Here is a 24,722-nt window from a genome sequence, read left to right as displayed (position 1 = left end):
TATTTTGAGATTTGAATTTTATTCATGTTAAATTCAAATTATCAAAACAAAGAACATTAGAAAAGAGACTCTTTCCATGACCAAGAGTTAAAAATGACAAAATGGTAAACATTATGGTGCATAAAATGGAAAAAATTACCTACATTTGAAAACCTCTTCATTTGGAGAAAAAAAAAAACAACCCAATCCTTCATTTTCTTGATGTCAGTTAAGGCAACTTGGATAACAATTATAAATAAAAGTGAATACAAAAATCAACATTGGGTTGGATTCCAGCATACACGTTTTATCATTCATTACTTTTGTATGGGCGTAGCTCTGCCTGCACGACTATAAAAATAAACAACCGATGAACAGTGAAGTCTGCGGCTTTATTAAAAAAACATTGCATTGCATAGATAAAGGTCAAACTTGCTTACATTCCTCTCGCTTCCAGAGGAAAGCGCATTACAGCTCGATTGATCCAGGATCCCAGTAGATAATGGGGTTGTACACAAAGTGCAGGTTTACATGATAATTCTCTTCATACTGCTGTGTGGGACGTTGTGGCTCACTGGGTCTGAATGGCACTGCACAATGAAGGCCAGAGAGACGGGGAGCGCACATAGTACCCAATCACGTGCCAGCGTGAAGCAGAGGACTGTGGGAAGGGAGAAGAGAGGAGAGAGAGAGGTGAGAGAAAGAGAAGAGAGAGAGAAATGGAGAGGGGGTGGGGTACCCAGGTTAGAGAACTGCTTTCAGCAATAACCACGCGAAGGTTCATTCGCGAGGTATTCAAACCCCTTCACTTTTTTGCACACTTTATTGTGTTGTAGATTTAATTTTAAATTGATAAAATTGCCCATCAATCGACACCCAATGAGCCATAACGATAAAGTGAAACTTTGCTTTTAGAAGCATCTGAAATCTCGCAAAAAGTGATGGGGTCTGAATACTTTCTGAAGCCACTGTATATGGTTGTCGAAACAACAGGAAATCCCATGTACAACACTAGATGCATTACGTATGACAGGCATAGCATTTTACGGCTGACATTAAAAAGTGCGCAAATATGTCCAAGTCAAATCTGGCGCTCATAATCCTACCAAATGTAGAGCAAGGTCATATATTTAAGTGGACATATCATTTGTCAGCTATGCAATTCCTTCAGTAAATACTATTTTGCACCTGCAAATGCAATGGTTCTTTTTTTATTGTATTGTGAAATACAAAATGATGAACTTCTTATGCTATATATGCGGGCGATTAAACATAAGGAGTGTGTATCGACATCCCAAAAGATTATTTTCAGTGTGACTGCAGTACAAAACAACAGCAAAAACGGGATTGGCATGGAAACGATGGTCAAAAATCTAAATGACAGACAGTAACTTATTGTTATCTAAATTACTGATCTATTAATTATGACTAGCGGTTGATCAAGAAGTATGTCAGTTTGCGCTGAAGCCTCGCAAGATAAATTGCAAAGATTCAATAATTAAGTACTAACAAAATCTAAATTCTCCAGTGAAACATAGCCTTGATTAAAGTTGTGCATTTTCCGTCTAAATTCTCTTATTTTAATATTTAGCAATATTAAACTTCATTGTACACATTGCAAAGTACCTTCCCCAGTATCAAAACCATTTTTATAACCTGCACGTAAATCTTGACATGCATCATAACAGAATACATCGAGAACAAGAATTAAGACTTAATTAAGACTACAGAGGTCTGGGATGTACGTGTGTACTTCCAACCTTTGAGGAAAAGTGCATTCTCAGTTTATGAGACAGAGTTCAGTAGTACACTATTAAGCAGGTCTACTTAGTAGTTAGCACTTCTGTAAAGGTGAAAAGAGAAGAAAAATAAACTGGGTCATTTGAGAGACGTCAGGAGGACGTGAGGTCACGTCATCTCATGAAGACCTGGAGCGTAAACGCTAACAACAGCTGCGATATATATCCAGCAAATTAACATGGAGGGCACAGACAAAGCCAGACACATTGGCTCCACCTAGAGGAATGCACAGGAAATGCACCCTGTGATGAGATGCCACTACAGTGACTAACTCCGCACTGTAGGTCAGGGGTACTCAAATGTGGTCTTCGAGGTCACTAGTACTGCTGGTTTCTATTCCTCCCCACCAATCAGGGGCCGATTTAAACCTGACGTGCCATGAGAATGCAATTTCTGGCCAATCGGTGACAATACAGGACTGTGGACTACCAGTCAAAAGAGGAAACCAGAAGTAATGCTGACCTTGAGGGCTCTTGAGTATCTCTGCTTTAGGCAGTCCTCCAACCACTTGAAGCCAGAAATATCTATCGGCTGGAACACTTTTCGGTTTGGAGAGAAAACCGACCTTCATAAAAATAACGAAAGACCTAAACGGTTTCAAATAGAAGCGTGGGGCGGCTGAAAACATGTCCGCATGCTATCCGAGTGACGAAGGACAGCGACGGGATAACCTACGGAAATGTTCCGGCAAAAACCGTGTCCCGACAGGCTGTGGAGGCGATTCTGTCCCTCGACGAAAACCCTGATAATGAATCCCTAAAGTAGAAACAGCCTCTGTCCAAGTGGGGGGTGGGCGTTGAATCTCACCAGCTTGAATCCATAAAGACCTGAGGCCTACCCTCAAGAGATACCTTGTGTAAACTGCTGGTGAGCTGAAGCCATTAGGTGAACAGAATATAGTGGTAGAGACAATAATGCACAGTCATGTGCGTTGGTCTAGGAGCTGCCATGTTAACAGTAGTCTCAAAAGGAAAAAGGACTTTGAAGTGGGACAGACTCCGTGGTTTAAGCCAGCTGCGCTCTCTCACTGGGCCTGGGATGGGGGTTACGACCGCTCCACGAAGAACCACTTTTGTTGGGCGGAGCCGGAGCAGGGGCGGAGTGCAGGGGCGGGGCCGCCGTTGTCGGACTTCTCGACCGCCTGCACGCACTTGTTCGTCTGCAGGTGGAAGAGGGCCCCGTCCTAAAGAGAGAAAGAGAAAGTCATTGCTTGTAAGCAAAACAGGCCATGCTCAGAAACAGAAATCAGGGATGAAATCAGAGGGGAAATCAGAGGCTGAAATCTGAACCAGAAATGAGAGGCTGAAATCTGAACCAGAAATGAGAGGCTGAAATCTGAAACAGAAATTATGGCTGAAATCAGAGGCAGAAATCAGGGCTGAAATCTGAAAACAGAACTCAGGGCTGAAATCAGAGGCAGAAAATGGCTGAAATCAGAGGCTGAAATCTAGACTGAAGTCAGAAACAGAAATCAGGGCTGAAATCAGAAAAAGGAATTAGGGCTGAAATCAGAAACAACCCGTTCTGTATTGCAACAAAAAGATATACTGCAAGAGGCTGATTAAACAGGGAATTATGCACATGGTCACACACATATGCACCTCCACACAGCAATACACACACCAACACACTGTGACAGATATCTAACCACCCACACACACACAAACACACAGCTACACGCTGATTTACATCCAAATCCCTTGTTTAGCTCCAGATACCTATAATGCAGGCAATAGCAATACACACAGTACGGCCATGAAGCCTGACAGAGATAACAGTAGGAGGATAATCACCCTGGTTTATCTTTCCATTGCTTCATCTACACCAGACCCCATCTCTCCCATGTCAGCCGTGCCGAACCAATCCGATTGTATGGTGTTTTCTGTCTCGCTATAGCCGTGCGGATATTAAAACTCAATGAAATTAGCCTAGAGAAATACTTTGTCTCGGAGAGCGCGTAGGGTTCCCTGAGGCGGTCCCATAGAAGCAGGGCGCCCTGTGAGTCGATGCGTTTTCAGGTGGTCACTGCTCTGTGGGTACTTCTGGCATGTTCCACTAGTCTGCCCCAGGGCCTTAAGGTGTAACACAGGGAACCCTTACAGGAGCACTTAAGCAACTCTGGAACCATGCCCTGAATGGCAATAACATCTGTCAATCGATTTTTTGTTTCTAATTTGCATTCTGTGAAAAACTACAAGCAATCGCTTTTTTCTTCTTCTTTTTTTTGAGTGCCTTTGTTAGTGCAGGCAGTACTGCCTTTGTTAGTACTGCCTATAGTGCAGACTACCTAAATAACCAGTAACTATACCCTTGACAAAATAACAAAAATATAATTTGGCAAGTCTAATCAGTTTTTTGAAGACCGTCACACAACAGCAGTTTTCATTTTACAAATAACAAGCCTACAAATGACCACAAAAGTTAATCACACTTTGCTAGGGTATATACATTAAATGTAAATTTGCTCCACAATTTTGTTCCCTGGAAGTCAACAGAAACTTCTGGAACATAAGCTCTGAAGACCTTACCATCAGCTGTGGCTGTTACTTTCAGGGGTTGGCAAAGAAGAATGTTTTTTCCCAGTACCAGAAGCTTCGATTGACTTCAGGAAAACAAAATTGTGGGGCTCCTTTACATTTACGTTACATACACATGCACAGTGTGAATAACTTTTGTGGTCATTTGTGGTTATTTGTCAAATATACACTGCTGTTGTTTGAAAATGTAGCTCTGGAACTTCAAGAAGGCTTTAACCCTTTGCCCTCAGGTAAAATAAAGGGTATTTACTCTCAGGACAAGAGTGTGTTGTCAACTTGTCATCCTTAAACCTTCAACATATTTTCTATTGTGCTTAATGCCCTCGCACGGGTGAGTAGAAAGCTTATATAATCCACTGTTTCAAAACACAACAAAGGCTGAAGCCATTACAAGGCAAATACAAAAGCAGAGCGCTTACATGCACTGGAAACACCTTCGTCGAAATGTTCGTCGATCCTCACAAGTGCTTCTTAATAGCAGGGTGTTTTACGGCGGCTGGTATCGAGTTCTTGTAAAGGCTTTGATCCTTACAGGCCATTAATCCGTGCTAAAAGCTGTGAACGCGCTAGCAGGGCTGTAATGAGCACGTGCGGCCTGCAGAACGAGCGTGGCAGAAGAAGCGGCAGAGGCCCGTTTAAAGGAAGTTACCTCCTTCATGATGAACTGCTGGTCCTCCGGTACCGGCTGTTGGGGCTTGCTGCACAGGTGGATGGTGAGGTACTCTGACCCGGACTCGGCCGCTGCACAGCCCTCAGGCTGTCGCGTGTTGTAGCGGATCTCGTTGCTCGCGGCGTACTCAAAGAACTGCGGGAGAGAGGGGAGGTTGAGGGGGGAGGTCCTCTAAATCCTGCTACTATGCTCTTTACCTGGGACTTCATGCATGTTGGAAAATAAAGCTTATGTCAATAACTATTCTTTATTAGTTTACAGTACTTTTGTGCATATTTATCAAGGGAGTCCATAATCTGAATCTAGACAGAACATTCAGAGTTCACAAGTCTTCAGGTTTTTCTCTGCTTTAATGCCAAAGATATGAGGCTCCAAAATGTCCAAAACACAAACCAATGTGTATTACCTCAGACTTCACCTGAGCAGGGACATTTCCACCTTTAGAAAGCCCAGTTTTATAGTAAGTGGTAGTCGTATGGTTCCAACCCCCCCCCGGCCCAATTTTAAGAGCCAATATCTCTATAACTACAACTTCAAGAATTCATTTTTTTCATGTTCTCTATCGAATATATGAAGAACATATACACAAAGTTTGAGGAAAAGAATCCTGTGGTTGATTTTTCACTGAATGACCCGTCTGCAGTAGAACAGCAATAAAAGTTACTGCTATGATGCTAGACTTTTATGCAGTTTAGTCCATCTGAGATCAAACCTATTTCTGAACAAGTTACGTAATCAACATCCATCCATCCATCCATTATCTGAACCCGCTTATCCTGATCAGGGTCGCAGGGGGGCTGGAGCCTATCCCAGCATACATTGGGCGAAAGGCAGGAATACACCCTGGACAGGTCGCCAGTCCATCGCAGGGCACGTAATCAACATTTTACTTAAAATTCATTTTTACAGGCGGTTCCATTTTCATCAAGAGAAAGCCGGTCCAGACAGCAAAACCGCATACAGTTTCAGACAGTACACAATAGCACAGACAAACGTAACAACAGGAGCACAGAGACTCATTTAACATTTAAAACCATTACAGGCTCACAAAAACGACAATTACACTATGTTGACCATGTGCTCACAGTGCCCGAGCAATTAGAAACTGGAAAATCATTTATATTATCATGATTATCAGTTTCATATTGGCCAGTGACTGTCAGCATTTCATGCGTATGAGACAAAGGCTCCAGAACTTGGTTGATCTCTACTGAATTCATTTCCAGTTTTTTGTTCTTTTTGATAACTGCAACACCTGTACTCCCACAAAAAACAATGGCAGACTTTGTTAGTCAGTAAAGCAGAAAATGCACGGTGGTTAGATTGAAAAAAGCCCAAAATCAATGTAAAACTGTAAACCCCTACAGGCAGTGTAAGGCCTCATTTGCGGCTCCTTCTTCAGATAATGAACTGATCTCTTTAACAGGAGAAAGACGATGTGAGTTTTTGCATTACCTAGCAGAAATGCAAATTGTGTCTCTGCAAATTAAACATTATAGGCAAGGAAAAATGCAGCAAGTAGCATTTCTCAGTGGGCAACTCAAATGAGGTTCAGCACTGGTTCTTAAACTTTATAGCATTGGGACCAAATTAGAAACATTTTTTAATGTCGGGCCCCAAATTAGAAATGTAGGACCTTTTAGGAACCTATCAAAAACACACACTAGCGTAGCCTCATTAAAGCCTCATTGCAGGACCCACCTCACACACTGCCGCAAACCATTTCGGGTCCCGACCCGTAGTTTATGAAAGACTGAGGTACACAACGGCATAGCCTGGCACCCAGAGCCTTTTTAATATGCCACACTTTTTAAATAAAATCCTCTAAAAGTCCTCACTTCTTTGAAATCCCATGAATTACAGCTCAGATTTCTGTTACCTGGTCCTCAGGGGAGCTCCGAAAAGTTTTGGTTGCTGTGCTGTAATTATACACCTACTCCTTCGAGTTAAAGAGAGTGCACACACTGATTAATGCACACAGTCCTTTCTGTAGAGTAACTGTTCTGAGTGGGGGAAACTAATAGCTTAATTGCCTCCACTGTAGTGCATTACCTCAGACTTCACCTGAGCAGGAACATTTCCGCATTTAGAAAGGCCGGTTTTACAGTAAGTGGTAGTCGTATAGCTACTGCCTGAGCAGTCGGCTGCAGAAGGCCCTGCACAAGCGGACTGTGGCTGCCTCTTGACTGCCGGAGTCGGTAACGCGCACCGACTGAAACCTTGGTTACTGCGGCAACACCGAGGCCAATCGTGCGTTGACCTTCTGCGCTCCCAACAACTTCCAATTACTCTGATTTGATTCCGTGCTATGAGCTTTAACAAAATCTGTGGGCAATGCCAGGCACTGCTCTGGTCCTGTAGTTTTCGCTCTTACTCAGAACATAATTCAACGGAGCAGAATTCTCTATGGCAGTGTTTCTCTACTCCGGTCCTCCAGAAACACTGCTCTCTGGTCCACTATAGAGGACAGGAGATGAGGACCTCAGCTCTAAACCCAGGATGTGTACCACTGCGACCCATTAGCATGAACCTAAAAGGCCTTCCCTGGGTTCTGTAAAATAACCCTTTGGTGCATTGCTGCATTATCACCCTCGGGCGTGAGGAAGCGCTCACCTGGTTCTGCCCCATCCCATGGCACGGGTACAAAATGATCCGGTGGCCCACTATGTTGTGTTCCTCTGGCGGGTTATAATCAAAGCAGTAGTTGGCCATCCCTCTGTTCTTTAGCTGAACGGAAAGCAACAAACATGTTTATGAATAGTAATAATAATAATAGTATTAGAAACAGGTAGTCTTCCCATTCACAGATGCACACCGTGCGGTCACCCACGGTCACTCACCATCCCAAACATCCCGGGCCTGTCCTGAGGAACGTTAATGTCGGGATAGACGTTCTCCAGGAACCACTTGAAGTCCTTGCAGCCCAACTGCTCTCTGAGTCTGCGCCGTTCCTTCACGTCTCCGTAGGCTTCCTGCAAGGACACGACACACCCTTTACACACGAGGACATAATCCACCCCAGTCAGTCAGTCAGTTAAATCAGTCACTAACTCATTTCAAAGGCCTGGATTTTTATTCTTCTCTCATCTCATTGACCATCAGCACTTAATCAAAGGCATTTGCGCTTACCATATAACCACACACTGTACGTATCATATCCACACATTGATACCACTTGTAACTACACGGGACAAAGGTGGGGGTCAAGGCTCCAGTTGCATAGTTACATTGCCTTTGTTTCTATCGGTTCTGTTTATTAAACACAAGGTGTAAATGATGGTGGAACATCTTATCAATGCTACAAGGTTGTATGCTCAGATCAGTCTGGAAGCTTGGTGATATCCCAATTACTGGGAACTGGGCCAGTATTCCATCCCCCTTATCAGTTATCATCTCAGAACTCCACCTGGGACAGACACAGGTACAGAAAAGGCTGACCAGGGTAATGAAGAGGTATTGGTCAATATGTTCGAGGAGAGACAAAGGGAGCGCATGTAGAGGGGACATCCCCAAAGGACTCCATCGGTATGGTGCATTGGACTGGCTCTCGTGGACCACTCTCGTGTGCTGTCTAGGTCTATTGGGGAAGGAAGGTCACTGCAATTGAATCAAGGTCATTGCACTTGCTTTTGACGCGCCATCTTTCAATCTGACAGTTTAACTCAGAGTCTCAGTCACCACTTCAATCGCAATGAAGCGCGCCATATGCTCTTTTAAAGTGCTAGTAGACAAACAGGAATAGAATAATAGTACAGTTTTCACACCAAAGTGGATCTACTAAGGGGTATAGTGTACAACCCCAGTGCTAGACTGAGATCACCAGACAAACGCTCCACAGCCAGCAAACAGACAGCGCCATCTACTGGCCACACGCACAAAATAATGCAGAGGCTTTATTTATTTTTTCCTCCAGGCTGAGAAACCCGGTAATTTAAACAGACAGCAAGCGTTTTTAGCCCTGCGTATGTTTTCGTAAGAAGCTGCTCATTGCAGGGCGATTCGCATCAAAGCGCACGTGCGGGGAAGGCTCGCTCTGGCTTGTGTTGGGAGCCGGATTCGGAGCTCGTTATCGGTGAATTACGAGCCGTCGAGCCGCACAGGAGACGGCGTTTCTGCAGAAGAACATCTGTCGAGAGCAGCAGCCCGATTGCGGCTTCGCGGCGCTGAAAGATGATGGATGGCGCTCGCGCTCCCCGGCTCGTCATTAATTGGCCGTTCGTCAACCCATTTCGCGCGGGGGAAACGCCCCCTGACGGAGGAGGCGATCCATCACGGGCCCATAGCGGCCGCCGATGAAAGACGCTCTCTTGGGCATTCGGGCCTCAGCGACAGCTGTGAATTCATAAAAACAAGGCAGGGTGTGGAATATTCTAGACCAACTGCCTACATGTAAACAAAGCAAACAAACAGCATCCCTTTGTGAAACCACTCATTCAAATATAATTATTCAGCTCTAAGATAATGTATACAATATACACTCTGTATTTGGTATTTATTAGACTTATTTTTCAGACTTAAGTCCTCTGCTGCTGTACCCTTTCCACTGAGAGGTTTGATGCGTTGTGTGTTCACAGATGCTCTTCTGCATACCACTGTTGTAATGTGTGGTTATTTGTGTTACTGTCACCTTCATGTCACTGTACAGGTGTTCCTAATAATGTGCTCAGTGAGTGTGTAGAATGCACTGCAATATCAGTGAGTGCGTAGAATGCACTGCAATATTAAACATAGCAGATGTCCTACAATATGTAATGTATGGAAAACGGCATACACTATACAAGTGGTCATAACATGTATTTTGAAATATATCTTCAAGTTTACATTTCAAAAAAATGCTAACGTTATACGGTCTTATTTTCAGAGTAGACTAGCACCTTTTTCCACAGAGTCCTCCAGTGAGTTCATCACTCAGTCCCCATCCTCAAAGCCACTCCAGATGAACTGTGTGGTTAACAGCTTTGAATAAAAGATGTGGTCCGGTTGAGATCTGCTTACGGGCCAGAGCAGGTTCATCCCATGCAAGATCGCCAGTGCTGGCCAGTGGTGCGGCATTGAGGCTACGCTTTCCCAGTCATGGGGCTAAGTTAACCCAGCCACGGGGCTATGCTAGCCAAGCAGCAGGGCTATACTAATCCAGCCGTGGGCCTCCACCAACCCAGCAGCAGGCCTATGCTAATGCAGCTGTGGAGCTATGCTAACCCAGCAGCCCGGCCTACACTAATGCAGCTGCGGGGCTATGCTAACCCAGCAGCAGGCCTACACTAATGCAGCTGCAGGCCTTTGCTAACCCTGCAGCAGGGCTATGTTAAATGTTAAACCAGTTGTGGGGCTACTCTAACCCAGCCATGGGGCTTTGCTAACCCAGTAGCAGGGCTACGCTAATGCAGCTGTGGGTCTATGTTAAACCAGTTGTGGGGCTACTCTAACCCAGCCATGGGGCTATGCTACCCCAGTAGCAGGGCTACACTAATGCAGCTGTGGGTCTATGCTATCCCAGCTGTGGAGCTATGTTAGCCCAGCCGTGAGGCTATGCTAACCCAACCACGGAAACAGAATAGGCTCAGGGCTGGCGTGACTGAGCTGAAATGGCAATCTCCAGTAAAAGGCGCTCGTGCGACCTGATACCGGTTTAGCAGACCACACCCGTCAGCGGCGCTGTGACGAGGTTGTCCTCCTTTTTTCTGAGGACAGCGGAGCATCGACGGCGTTCCAAGGGCCACTTTCATGTGGTATCACCTTGCCGATTCACCTACTCTTCCGGTCTCAGCCCTGTCAGCCAGCCAAGAAGCGGCCAATCACGCTCACCTCCGGGGTGCCTGCGTTCCAGCGCCACCGAAACTGCGTAGTTTCGGCTTACAAACAGATCACGTGGAGGCCTTCGTATGTTGTTTTATCATATCTGCATGCTTCTGCACTTCCTCACCACAAAGAAACATGAAACCCACATTCTAAATATGATTTGTTTAACTCCAGAGAGACACTTCGAAAAAACAATCCTCTTATATCAGTAAAACACTGGGAAAGCCACTCTGGGGGGGGGGGGTGTAGTTTCACCTTATGTCAATTAATTCCGTTTTACTCTGGCTCAAACAAAGACATTTGAGATTGTGGCCTTCAAATACCAAACCAGAACCCAATACTCGCTTTCGCCAAAACTGAGAGCCTTGTCCAGCGTCTTCCTCATTAACTTAGAAGCTTATTAAAGAAGAACACGTAACATGACTACATGGTGCGAGCTGACTGACTCTCAGCCAACAGGTTGATGTGATTAAGATCTGTGGGCTTGAAACGCCCTCTCAAAGCACTCCTCGGTTTACCTACATGCCCGTCAACACAGAACTGAGTTCAGTTCAGAGAAACCGAGCAACCTGTGGGAGCGGCACAAGGGAGGGAAGTCGAATATTAAACTGCTGAACTGCCAAGCGCTTATATACAGATACTACAGTAACGGAAGCTGGGGGTTTCAGTCAATTCAGTTTTAAAGTAAAAAAATTGATTTGGGGCTTCACCCACCAGGTTTATCGTTCCAAGCCATATTAAAAGATAAAATAAGGTATTATACGGACACATTTGCTTAAACATTGTCCTTGAACAAACCACGAAAATAAGTATTTTACCATACAGATATAAAATACTGAATGGCTGAACCATGAGGTCTGAGTTTCCGTTACGCTATCAATGAATGAAATCTATCTGTTTAAAAATAAACAGCGGAAAAGCTGCTGCATGGAGAGTAGATTTGATTGGCTAGATAACTGCTGCATGCCTAATGAATGTACAGAAAATAGCAGAACACAACAGTGTGTGTCGGCCTTTTGCCTGCCCACTGACAGACACATGCAACTACAAACTTTTCTAGGGCCCCTGTCAGTCAGGGCACTTAAAACTATCCTGACAATGGGCCTTGTTTATCAATATCTTTGTAAAACCGTGTGTCAATTCATACATAATCAGAAACTGACAAATTCCATCAAATATATCAAACACACGTAGACACTTATTTGTATATTGACCAATCAATCGTAAAAAAAGCACATTCACAGAACTTGCGATTAGCATAAATTGATAGCCATAAAATACCATATAAGGAGTTGGGAATTCCATTGTAGGAAATTTAAAGAGATAATCGAGAAAAGACAAAAATGAAATTTATCTGAAGCGGAGATGGAAGTACAAGCCAGAAAACATATTCTATTGAGTTGTGTAAGCAGTAGAGACCTGGCAAGTTATAGCAGTTGTTCTAATCTAGGTATCAAGTTCCACACACTGCGCAACAGCTAAAGCAAAAATGGCTTGACATCACACGGGAGGAAAAAAGAAAACTCACACAAAAGAAGCACATCAGCCACAGAGGAAGGCCAGTTTGGCAAACTAATTGGAGAGATATCACTGTCTGGACACGCCAGAGGGTCGCAGTGATACGCTTCTCTTGTCCTTGCACAAGGCGGTATCTGGACAGTCTCAGCTAACAAATGGGCCTGGTGTTTGGAGACGCACTCTCACCGAACTGCACCAGGGATACTCATAGATATGCCACTATAGCCAGTCCAACAGATACGGTTCCGAGGTTCTGCTAATCTACTGCTAAGTGCTTTTAAAGAGCACTGAAGTAATGGCTGGCCAGTTAAGGAGAAGCAGTCAGGAAAATGTCAATGTGTTCTTTGAATGTGTACAGTATTTACTGAATTGCAATATAATATAATATATTTTTACTTTTTCCTTTTCATTGAAGTGACTTGTACCATCAGTCCTGCCCATAATGAAAAGTAAAGCACAAGTGAAGTTCCCTTCAATGGGAATAAGTCATCATGATAGTCATTTATTCTGTCTAGCGTACGCAATAATTTTACAATGTACACTACCGCTCAATGGTTTGGGGTCACCTTGTCTTTTTCTGATGGTTTTAAGTCACCAAGGGTCTGAGCCTCAAGCCACTGTGCGGCTGTCAGATACACAGTAGATACTACAACAGATGTTTCTCCAGTGAGTTCAACAGAAAAATGTAGTATCTACTGCATATCTGGCAGCAGCATGATGGTTTCAGGCTCATTCCATACCTTGGACCCTTGATGACTTAAGCAATTTAGCCAACAAATGTGTTCCGTACTGTATCAGCATAAGTAACAGAATGAATCTAGTCCATGAATCTAGTCCATGAATCTAGTCCAGCCCCCCAATTCCCAATATAAAATAAAATAAAATAATATATCAGAAAAAAACAGAAAAACTTTTGAACGGTAATGTATATTAAAATGTCAAATAGAATGATGGATGGATGGCCTGTGATGAGGTGTGTACTGAGCCCGGCAGGGTGCACAGCAGGGCGGGGGCCTACCAGGCGAGCGTGAGGGTTGCGGTGGTAGTACAGCTCCTTGTAATCGTCCATCCAGACCTCGGCGGCACGCACGCTGTTGGCCAGGGCTTTGCTGCGGGAGTACGGGGCCTTTTTGGGGAAGACGTGCCCCACGTGAGAGCAGGGGTGGATCTCCAGGCTCCCACCGCACTGCCAGATCTGGGCGACACACCGCAAAGCCACAACACTTAGAATTAGACATTAAAGTTTTTTTTTAACATTTGGAAATGCAAGTCATATACAGGGCCTCCATTCATTAAGTGCACACAGCGCATGCATTAATTGGATATACAGAGCTCACATTAACTGAATACACCAGGCCTCCATTAATTGTATATACAGAGCTACATTAACTGCATACACAGGGCCTGCATTAATTGTACATACAGAGCTACATTAACTGCATACACAGGGCCTGCATTAATTGTATATACAGAGCTACATTAACTGCATACACAGGGCCTGCATTAATTGTATATACAGAGCTACATTAACTGCATACACAGGGCCTGCATTAATTGCATACACAGAGCTCACATTAACTGCATGCACAGGGCCTGCATTAATTGTATATACAGAGCGCACATTAACTACATACACAGGGCCTGCATTAATTGCATATACACAGCTACATTAAGTGCATACACAGGGCCTGCATTAACTCGGGTGAGTGAGGATTAGCACGTGTATGCACTACAGTGCACCCGCTGTGTATTCTTATGCTGAAGGACAATGGATCCTGTGCAGATGGCTCCAGCAAGGCCAGGATCAATCCAATGGGGGCACAACTGTGCACGGGGGACCAGCACTTTAGCTGACTGAGCCACCCATGAATCAATAAATGACCTTTCCAAAAACATATGGCGTTCTCATTTGACATATCTGACTTGAGACTGATTCATTTGCTTTTCAGTTTTCAGGAAACCCCACTGAAACCTCTCGGCCATAGCTTTTTTAAACCATCTTTCTACACAAACCGGACCCCTAGGATAAATGAAAAATAAAACATAAAAAAAATAATCCCTGAGTCATAGATAAAGTGGATGGATGGCAATGGCTGACTAGACTATAGACGGTTGATTCATTAAAATAATAATTGCCCCGGTGTTTCATAATCTTACAGGACCCCTTTAGCTACAATTCAATCTATGCAAAAGCAAATAAACAAAATCACAGTAACTAACAAACTGTCAATGTTCATGTCAAAATGTCGTTACAGCAAAACAGGGACAATTATGTCACTGTCATACTACGTGAACTAAGAACCACACCATCAATAGTGCAAACAATGAGATTTATTGCAGAAAGGTTGAGGATGATGGTAATGGATTATATTGGGACAATGTAAGTTCATACATGATTGATTTCTATCTGCGGAGATGACTTCACCAAAGGATTCACCGTCACACCCAGGCATGGTGAACCCCCAAAGTCTTCTTCAAGGGACGAGCACTGACTGCACGTGGGCAGCATCTGTTGGATTGGTAATATGATCTTCATAGCATCAAGAGATGCCATTCCAGTTGGTGGGGAAGCATAACCATAAACAAAGCTCCGCTTTGCAGGAACAGTCTCGGACTGGTTTGAGGAATAAGGCGGTGAATGAAGCCAGGGACATTAGGTGGGAAATGGAGGCTCAACCTTGTTTGTATGCTGGGAAAGGCAAAGTTCAGGCGACCCAGGAGAGAGCAGCTGGTGTTTAGCGCAATATGGGGCTAGGAGAACGTTGCTAATTAAGAGGGTGATTCGGTTCGGTTTTTCTTATTGGAATGAAGCTGGAAACATTACTGTAAGTAGTGTAATGCCAAGGAAGTCCAGCGATGTTTATGGACCTTCTGTTTTGTCTGCCGAAAAGGGAACCCCCGTGTTCGGAGAAGACGGCTGTGAGTGTAGCTAGATCATGATCGCTAGGGGGTGATATCACTAAAATGTCATCCAGGAGGTGAACAAGATATGGCATTTGGTGATTGTTGCTCAATATCCAACAAAGTGCCTCTGAGAGGGTATCACACAGCTTTAGGCTGCTGCTCTTACAAGCCAATGTAAGCCATTTTCATATTTCTGTGAAAATTATGATTACATTATTATTCGATCACATGGCAGACCAACGCATATTGTTACCATAGCAATTCTACACAGAAACACTGCCATTTCTCCTGCCCACACCTACAACATTCCACCCACTGCTCTTGCGGTCCACTGTGAAAACGGCAGAATATTCCATGCGCAGATGACGGCCTCTGGTGAAATAGTACCACAAGGGTTTTCCACTTGCCGTGTAACATCACAAGGAATGGGAAAATAACATCTATGGCAATCTGTGGCTCAAGTAGCTCTGGCAACAACAGGCAACAAATAGCAACAAATGGCAACAAGAGGCCCTGCCGGCGACTGACTCACCCTGAAAGAAAACTCCAGGTTCTCTCCACCCCATACCTCCATTCCCGTGTCATAGGTGCCCAGGTACTGGAAGTAGTTCTTACTGATAGCGAACAGCCCCCCAGCCATAGTAGGAGACCTGACCAATGGAGGAGGAGGGGAAAAACTATTAAATGTATCTGGAAGACAAATACTATAAGTACATCCTTACTAAAAATCACCTGGCCTGAATCCCAACAATTAAAGAAACAGGGAGATAAGGTCTAATCAAACCTACTGTAGATACCACACCTACATTACATTTAAGTTTAGTGGATGCTCTTACCCAGGACTGCTCAACCCTGTAGTATTTCTCTCCAAACATTGCTTCACTCAACAGCCACAGATCTCATTGTGCTGCTCATTAGTATAATCAGGTGTGCCAAATTATGGTTGAAACGAAAACCTACAGATTTTTCTTCAGGTATTCACCAGGTGTTTAGCATATTTTTATATTATAATAATACCATATATCAAGGCACTAAGCACAGAGGTGTAACCTTCATTCTGAAAATGACATTGTAGCGGTTTTAAGGAAATGCACATGCACAGAGAGACAGGTCTCTCTCTTGAATCTGTACACTCACAAATGACAAAGACATTTGTAAAAATGGCTGCATATGGGGGTGTGGCCGAGGGGAGTGCGACAGTTATTTAAGCCGTTCTGTCTCCTGGCTCTCATTGGCCAGCGCTGGCCCCACCCACCTGATGACATCGGTGGACGACCTCCTCTTCTTCTGCTCGTAGTCTGGGATGGAGTGCCAGGTGAAGACCAGCCTCCAGTCGAACCCGCCGATCTGAGGCTCCCCTGGGTTACCCAGGTACTGGAAGGTGTTCCAGTCGATGACGTCGATGACGGGACAGACCACCGCCGACTCCTCTTCCTTAATTCTGGGGACAAAACAGACTGTCAGGGCTCTGCGGAGAACTGGAGTCTCTGGATCAGACCTGTGTCATATAATTGTTTTCACTTATCTGTGCTCGATTGATCTTGCCATGCAACTGCGTATCTCATAGGCTCCAATACACCAGACAAGCACTGAAAAGTGTTTGAACCCAAAAAAATTATGGAATTGACCCAGAACATCTGTGCATGTTACGTATAATGCAGTGCACTCTGTGAATGTTACAGTAGAATGCAGTGTGCATGTTACAGTAAACTGCAGTCTGTGGATTTTACAGAACGCAGCTTAATCAAAGCAAACTGCCACCATATTTCATCTATATTTCGATATAGGAACAGGATAACAGGAACCTGTTAGTATTTTTTCATATTTAATCAGATCTCACCAACCTCATTATGGTTTCGATTGACCTGAGCTTGTTACAGGCTGAACCTATAATAAGTGAGGCCTCGCAACCCAGAGTGAACCTGCCAATCACTGAACCAGTCATCCCACTCCACAAACTGCTCCGATTGGTGCAAAGCAGCAGAGTCAGAGCCTAGCTAAAGCACTGAGGAGAGAGGGAATGTTTGTTTCGGACGGCGCTTGTCAAGGTCATGACGGGGGATGAAAGCAGTGGCGTATCTCACCTGTGGAGAAGGGGCTCCAGCCAGCCCTCGTGGCATTCGCAGTGGCAGTCCAGGAAGGTCAGCACGTCGCCGGTGGCGATGGACGCCCCGAGAAGCCGCGCCCGCACCAGGCCCTCCCGTTTGCGCGCGCGGATGAGACGCACCTTCGGCACGCCCGCGATGTAGTCCTCCAGCGGCTGCTTCAGGTGGTCTGTGGGGGTCCACATTTACTTTTCATTTCAGAAAGAGTTTCGTTCTTTCATCCCCCTCTCTTTCCTTCTCCCCAAATGGGATGTCAACAATTCTACCATCAGAGTAGTCCAAAATTTATTTTCGTGTTTCGTGGTTTAAATGGTAAATGGTTGGAATTTATACAGCGCCTTTATCCAAAGCGCTGTACAATTAAAGCTTTTCATTCACCCATTCATATATACACACACACACACACACACACACACACACACACACCAGCGGCGATTGACTGCCATGCAAGGCACCAACCTGCTCTCGTCAGGAACATTTAGGGGCTAGGTTCCTTGCTCTGAGACACTTCAACACAACCAGGGCGGGAGATCGAACTGGCAACCCTCCAACTTGCATGGAAGTTCTTACTAGAATTTCCTCAATACTTTCAAATCTGTAATCAGTATTGTAATTTAATTTAATGTCATTTGTGTAAATCTGTGTAATTGTAAGTTGTAAGATTGTTATTTTATTTAATTACTTGTAAGCCAGCTACCAAAACTTCCACTGGGGAAAAATAAAGTTTGTCTGTTCTATTCTATTCTTACTCTAATTCTATTCTATTGGTGCTAGGAAAAAGGGCATGCTCTCCTCTAACAAATTCTCTCACAACCCATTTCTTACATTACAAAGCCACTCAGTGCTACAGACAAGATTGTGTTGAACAAGGAAGAGGTCATTGCTCCACTGATAACAACCTACTACACATATATATGAATGGGTGAATGAGAAGCATCAATTGTACAGCGTTTTGGATAAAGGAGCTATATAAATGCCAACCATCTACCATCTACCATATACACTCAGTGAGCACTTTATTAGGTATTTATTAGACTCAAGTCTTCTGCTGCTGTGAAGCAAAAAACAAAAAAACATCCAAAACGCAGCAGTTTTTCGGACAGAATCATGTTGTTATTGAGCGAGGTCAGAGGGGCAGACTGGTTAAAATTCTATTTTTTTTTCTTTCTATCTTTTTTGTTTTTTTTTAAACAATTTAAAAGTTTAGCAAAGAACAACCAGCCATGGTGTGGTCATTAAACCGGACATCAGCGACAGTGTTAGAATACAAAGCTTCAAATGGAGATGTACACAACCTAGAGAGCTGAAGCATATCATCGTATAGTTCGCATAAATCCTACAAACTGAAAGTACTGCTGAATAAGGATGCATGCAAATATTGATGAAATACAGGAAACAATTTTTGTCAAATGCTGTTCATTTATGTTCATATTTTTAACCACAGGGTAGTGCTAAAGAGACTGCATCCTTTTTGCAACTTTGTCCACATACTGTATATATTAAGAATTCAAGATTACTATTATTATTATTATCTGTATTTTCATTATTATCATTATCATCATTAGGCAGAGGCTGTTGGTTCTCATGACCATGTTAGAGATGTACTTTCCAATTTAGGAGTACTTAAAAAGATTATCAGCTTTGCCTCAGTTGACCTGACAGCTAAATTAGAGGACACATTCAAGGCCCAGCTGAGAACGCACTGCTGAAGACGTGCACTAAACCGTACTTGAGGGACTGACAATAGGGACTACCGGTAAGTAGAATCAAGACTAGATACAAAAAGCTCTCTAATTCCTGCACTAAGGAAGAGGTTGAGTACACCTGACTAATCAGGAACAGCTGAAAAGCCAAATGTCCAATTACTTTTGGTCCTCTAAAATGGGAGGACAATGTATATAAAGGGATGTAATTCCTAGACAACCACCCAACGTTAATACAAATACCCTCAAACCTGACAGTCTGTACTTTAACCTGATATCCATTGTTTAATTTAAAATCCAATGTCCTGGAGTACAGAGCTAAAATAACAGAAAGTGTGCCACTGTCCAAATATTTTCTTGCACAGAGATTAGTCCCAGGCCTAGTGTTTGTCTACAGGTATATATGTACAGAGAACAGGTCTATCTGTTACACTTCACAGTTAATATTTAGCTATATCTGGCCACACCAAGATGGAAATTGTGAGACTGCACATGACGACTTGATTAAACACAGGCTTTGGGCGTTTTAGGCAAATAAATGCTTATTTAATTTAGAAAAATAGATGATGCCAATTCAAATGCATCGATGCATCAATAAGCAAGCCAGAAGAGTGCAGACTCTCACTGACAGCTACGCATCCAAAAATGTATTTATTATTAGATTTATTATCAACAAAAAAAAAGTAGTGATGTGGTGCAGCCTTGGGCGTGGGGCGGCTACCTCTTTCGCTGTAGTCGTCGACGAGGATGATCTCCCGCAGCAGGATGTTGGGGGAGGTCTCCAGGACGCTGTGAATGGTCCGCAGCAGTGTGGACCACGCCTCGTTGTAGAAGGCGATCACCACCGACGTAGAAGGGAGGCTCCTGTAATTGTATTCCAGATCTCGGCAGCTGCAGGGACGGTGGGGGACATTTTGTGAACCGTCAGCTTCTGCAGCGCAAGTCACGGTAGCCACTGTCCACAGCTGAATTTCACTGTCGACACACAACCTCCCCTACCACAAAGTGGTGCTTCACCACCAAAGTGCTGCTCAAGTAATAGCCACAGTTTATCTGATAGACATAATTAAATATATAACATGAGTGTTAAATAGGAAAACCCCGAAATTATTGAAAAACCAGTTCCATTAAAAACCAAAAACAAGCTAAGACACGTCAGTCTTTAAAATAAGATAAATCCTTGTCAAGTCCAACCACATTTGTGTGTCATTAAGATTCTTAGAAAACACAAACAATATTTTATTGAGCTTTACTTTTTTTGGGAGACAATTATGAGATATAAAATTCCTGAAAACCTGAGTTTTTCATTGCAACACCCGGCAAAATTTTAATGGTTCCACCGGGAAAATGAAATGGAGTATGAAGCTCAAGTTTTCAGGAATTCTCTCTCTCATAATTGTCTACCAACAAACATCATTAGGAAGAGAGCACTGGTGTATGTTTGCCATTATTGTCTTGCTGTGGGATCCAGGTTTGGTGTTTGCCTGAACTACAGCAGAGAAGATGCTTTTGTACACTGCAGAATTCATTCTGCTGCTGCTATCAGCAGTTACATTATCAATGAAGACGAGTGAGTCAATATCTGTGGCAACCACACATGCCCAAACTGTGACACCTACACCATCATATTTCACGGGGCAATGGGCTTTGGATCTTGGGCAGTTCCTTTTGGCCTCCCTCTGTCAATCTTGTCTCATCCAAGTCAATATTGGTCTTATCAGAACCCTGCAGGGTCTCCTTAGCAAACTGACAATCCTGTTTTTCTGTGTAACCAGTAGTTTGCATTTTGCAGTGTAACCTCTGTAGATCTGTTTGTGAAGTCTTCTGCAGACAATGGTACTGTAATTGCCACATCTGCCCCTGCCTCCCAAAGAGGGTTTCTGATGGGACAAACAGGCTTCTGGGGTTTTTTTTATTCATTATGGCAAAAATCCGTGGAAAATCAAGAGATCTTCCACGGCATACCAGTCCCTTTGTAGTTACTGAGTTCACCAGTGCTCTCTTCCTTCTTAATGAGGTACAAATGCTTGAAAGGATTTTAAAATAAAAGTGTATCCACAAAGCATTAGCTGACAAGTGAACAGGATTGCCCCTCTGATATGAGTTGTGTTCTATAAAATAATATTGTGATTTTAAAACGGTTTCAAGTGCTTTTGTAATGTTAAAGTACTGGTCTTTAATTTTGAACAGGGCTGCTGATATGACCTGTGTTCCATAAAGCTTGTAGATGTTTTATGGTGTTAAGATTAATGTTATTTTCAATGCTTTCTTGAGAAAAGTTACAGCTTCTTTAATATGACTTAATGACATAATTTACTTTGTACTAAAGTTATCATTGAGAAAAGAAGACACAATGTGCCTAATATATTCATTTGCACTCTCAATCTTGAACAAAAGAACAAAACACCGTAACATTGCATAGGGGTTCATACAAGCTATGTGCCCACCAGCAACTACAGTGGCTGCAAATCATCACGACTGGAAACAAACTTTTTTCTTCTTTTTTTTAACTGCAGAACTTGTTTATATAGAAGGTTGTCCACATGATTATATGTGCGAAATCGCTGGGCTAAATCTAGGCAGTCATGGGTTAAGAAAAGGCAATTATCTTAGGAAATTCTTCAACTAGGTTAAGTAAAGACAAAGAAAAACAATATTGCCTCCTGATATTCAACAACTGTCAAGCCAATGTTTCTACATTATAACCACAGATGCCCTTTTTCACCAAATCAATAGAAGCTGAAAAACAATTACCTGTCAATGACCGCCGCATTAATATATGGTATGGTGTGTGCATAACGCAGTGTAGCCAACTGGAAAATGAAGGCTACTTTCGACGGTCATAGTTGATGTCAGTAAAACCAAGCATGTTTTTATATCCCAACCAATACTATCTACAATATTGATGGAAGTATACCCTGCTGGTAGCTGGTTGACCAGCTCATAGCCAGCTAGACCAGCTTTATGACTGGTTGACCAGCTCACACTACTGTAATTGCCAGTTTATGACCATCGTGACCAACTCAATTTTTACGATGGTCAAGCTGGCATAGCTGGATATTGCAGCAGGGCAACGCCTCCATTAAGCGGTGCCAATATCACCTAGTCTGAATGGTGACAATTACAAGTGGTATGAAGCGATGCGAATAGCGTAGCTGTTGCAAGATTATTAACAGAGATAATCAGTTTTGGGATCCTGAAGTGGTTGAGTAAATATGGCAAGTTTCGGCTTGGGTTGAACCAAGTTAAAGCTACTTCATAGCCTAGTTTTCTTGTGACGCCAAATAGCCTACAGGTTGCGTAGGCTATTCTTCGACAGTAGAAAGACGGGGCAATGCTGACTGAGATTCCATTACTGCAAATGTCAGTCAGCTGCTTCATGAACTGAACATTGAATTACTTCTTACTTCATAATTACGATCAAACCAACGTGAAGAAAGACATAAGTGCAAATGGTTACACCGGCGTTCGTGTGTAACTTACAGAGGATTCCATCTCTCAGGTAACCTGCGGTGAAGGGATATCTTATCGCTCACATAGATATTAATTTGATGCTTCGCTATGCTTTCCTCTTCTTTTCTTTTCTCGTCTCCGTCCAAATTAAGTTTTACAGCTCTCCCCATCTCACCAAGAGCATTCATGTCCGAAGGTGGTTTTTCACAAACCGGTTTTTTTAACTGTTCATTGTCTTTCGAAAATCCAGCAGTTTGTACTCTTCGTCTACTCGCCACTCCGACTTCTTTTGGATTGTTTCTGTGAAAGATGAAGTAGCAGACAAGAAAAGCTGCGAGAATACAAAGTATCAACTTCGACCGGTTTCGTCGCCCAAATATTGCCATAGTGTTCCACTTCTTCGTTATTCACTTCATGCGTTTGGCTTGAAGACCAGCTCCGAAGTTATACAATATTCCACTTCCATAGAAATTACAGCAACAGTGTGAATGAACACAAGCGTGTTCATTTCCAAATTGGTAGCGTGATTGACTAAAACGGAGCAGTTGAAAACTATGGGCTACTTCACTGGTGCAAATTAAAGACACTGTGTAGCTCCAGGAAAAACTTAACTAGCCTATCGTGTCAGCAGACAGTGGGCGACAGTTTTTCCTTGTTCCTGGTCAATTTAAATATCCGCACGTCGACACAGGATTAGGCTACCGCGAAACTCTAAGGTATCACGAAATCGGTGTGGTGAGAGGCAAAGAGGATTTACCCGATTAAATTAGCTAGCTGGCTAGCTAGATTAGCAGTGAACGAAAAAAAAATCACAGCGACTTCTCTTCTAGTTTATACTGTAACTTCGCGAGCTAATCCACTTTTGCTTTCATTCTTAACTCCCCTCATCGCAGTCGCCATGGCAGAGAAGCAAATTAAATCTTCCAACATGCTGTGAATTAAATGATGAGTGCAATTCCACACCGTCGTCCTCTGCACAGTCTACAAGTTTTGTGTGTCCAGGAAGTCTGTATTGTAGGGGGAGGAGGTTTAGGTTAACGTTATATTTGCCAGGGCAAATACATTTTGCATCATTAAATTTCCTCCAAGTTCAGCAGTGTTTTCTTGTTTCCTTGTCGGCGAAGAGAACAACGAACAGTTTCTCAACAGGGGGAGGAGGCAACGGACATTCATTTCGTAGCCTACATCTTCCACTCCTGCAATGCAACCCAGATAATTTAATTACGACTTCTTCAGTACCGTTACTTAGACGAACAGTAGCGTTTAACTTCGCGATATGGACTGCTTCCGGGTACGCAACAGGTAGCCTACCAGATTGATATAGAATGTTTTTTTAATGCATTTGGCCAGTTGGCAAGAAGTGTATTCGCGTAAGTAAAACGCAATTTTATATCGATCGTTCGTATAAAACGTTATATGTTGTCTACGGGATTATACAATTTTAGTCAGATTCCAAAACAATTACGGCACAGATTAGGCTATTAAATAAAAAATAAGTTATTGTTCCACACTGAAAAAATAAAACGTGTACGTGCAAAGGAAATTGAAAACGAAACACGTACCCACTTTGTTCTTATTTAAATTGTTAATCACTATGCTAGTTGTAGTTGCGATATTACTCGTGTGAAAAGCGGGCTATCACCTGTCCTATTCATATCTGGGATAAAAACGAGTCTGTTAAATTTAATCTTGGAGAATGTATCCGATTATAGCCTAGCCTACATAGGCCTAGGGATTGTAACACTTTATCACCGAGGCAAAGGTCATGTAGTTAAATATGTTAGCGCCCTTTCCATGTTTGTTTGTTTGTTGGCTATTGCGGAAATGAATGTAACATTCTTACTTGCTAACTTAAAGTCTAATTGTCATAAATATTTGTAAAATCTATGTGTGTTTTATATTAGAACTCATGTAATCAAGCGTGAAAAATGTCTAAAATGAATATTATTAATAATTAAACTTGCTATCCAGTGTAAGACGGTAATATGAGCGACACACCGTTTGATTGAGTTCCCTTATTGTGAAAAATACAAAGAAACAAGGCCACTCAGGTGTTGTAATATGTTCTGGTGCGGTACCCCAAGTGTAGGCCTGTCCTTCATTCAACTGCACAGCTGAAAAGTTAACACCTGCATCATAATGCATTAAACCATCAAATGTTAATGCGTGAGATTCATTTTCTAGTTGAGAGAGAGATGGAGCTACTTTCCTTGGAACAGTTTCTCACATCTTTATTCTTGTCAAATTTAAGTCA

The 24,722-nt window shown here is 43.1% G+C and overlaps 1 protein-coding gene across 3 annotated transcripts; it reads right to left on the bottom strand.

Annotated features, from left to right (window-relative positions):
• On the bottom strand, positions 1–23,736 carry galnt12 (UDP-N-acetyl-alpha-D-galactosamine:polypeptide N-acetylgalactosaminyltransferase 12). 3 transcript variants are annotated; one of them, XR_009709618.1, is made up of 11 exons: positions 22,499–23,736; positions 19,737–19,906; positions 17,292–17,481; positions 16,463–16,648; positions 15,740–15,857; positions 13,322–13,498; positions 7,827–7,958; positions 7,600–7,713; positions 4,966–5,121; positions 2,455–2,962; positions 1–640 (listed from the first exon to the last, which is right to left on the bottom strand). XR_009709618.1 is itself a non-coding variant. In XM_061256098.1 (11 exons), exons 1-10 carry the CDS (start codon positions 22,852–22,854, stop codon positions 2,825–2,827), a joined length of 1,737 nt encoding a protein of 578 aa, XP_061112082.1. In that variant the 5' UTR covers positions 22,855–23,736; the 3' UTR covers positions 1–640; positions 2,808–2,824. The 3 variants fall into 3 exon arrangements, 2 of the variants coding, with proteins under 2 accessions (XP_061112082.1, XP_061112081.1); XM_061256098.1 differs by having other exon boundaries at positions 2,808–2,962; XM_061256097.1 differs by having other exon boundaries at positions 1–2,962.
• Positions 23,737–24,722: the final 986 nt, after the last annotated feature.

Source organism: Conger conger, chromosome 9 (genome assembly GCF_963514075.1).
Source record: "Conger conger chromosome 9, fConCon1.1, whole genome shotgun sequence".
Classification (NCBI taxonomy): Eukaryota; Metazoa; Chordata; class Actinopteri; order Anguilliformes; family Congridae; genus Conger; species Conger conger.
This window is presented reverse-complemented; position numbering and strand designations above follow the sequence as displayed.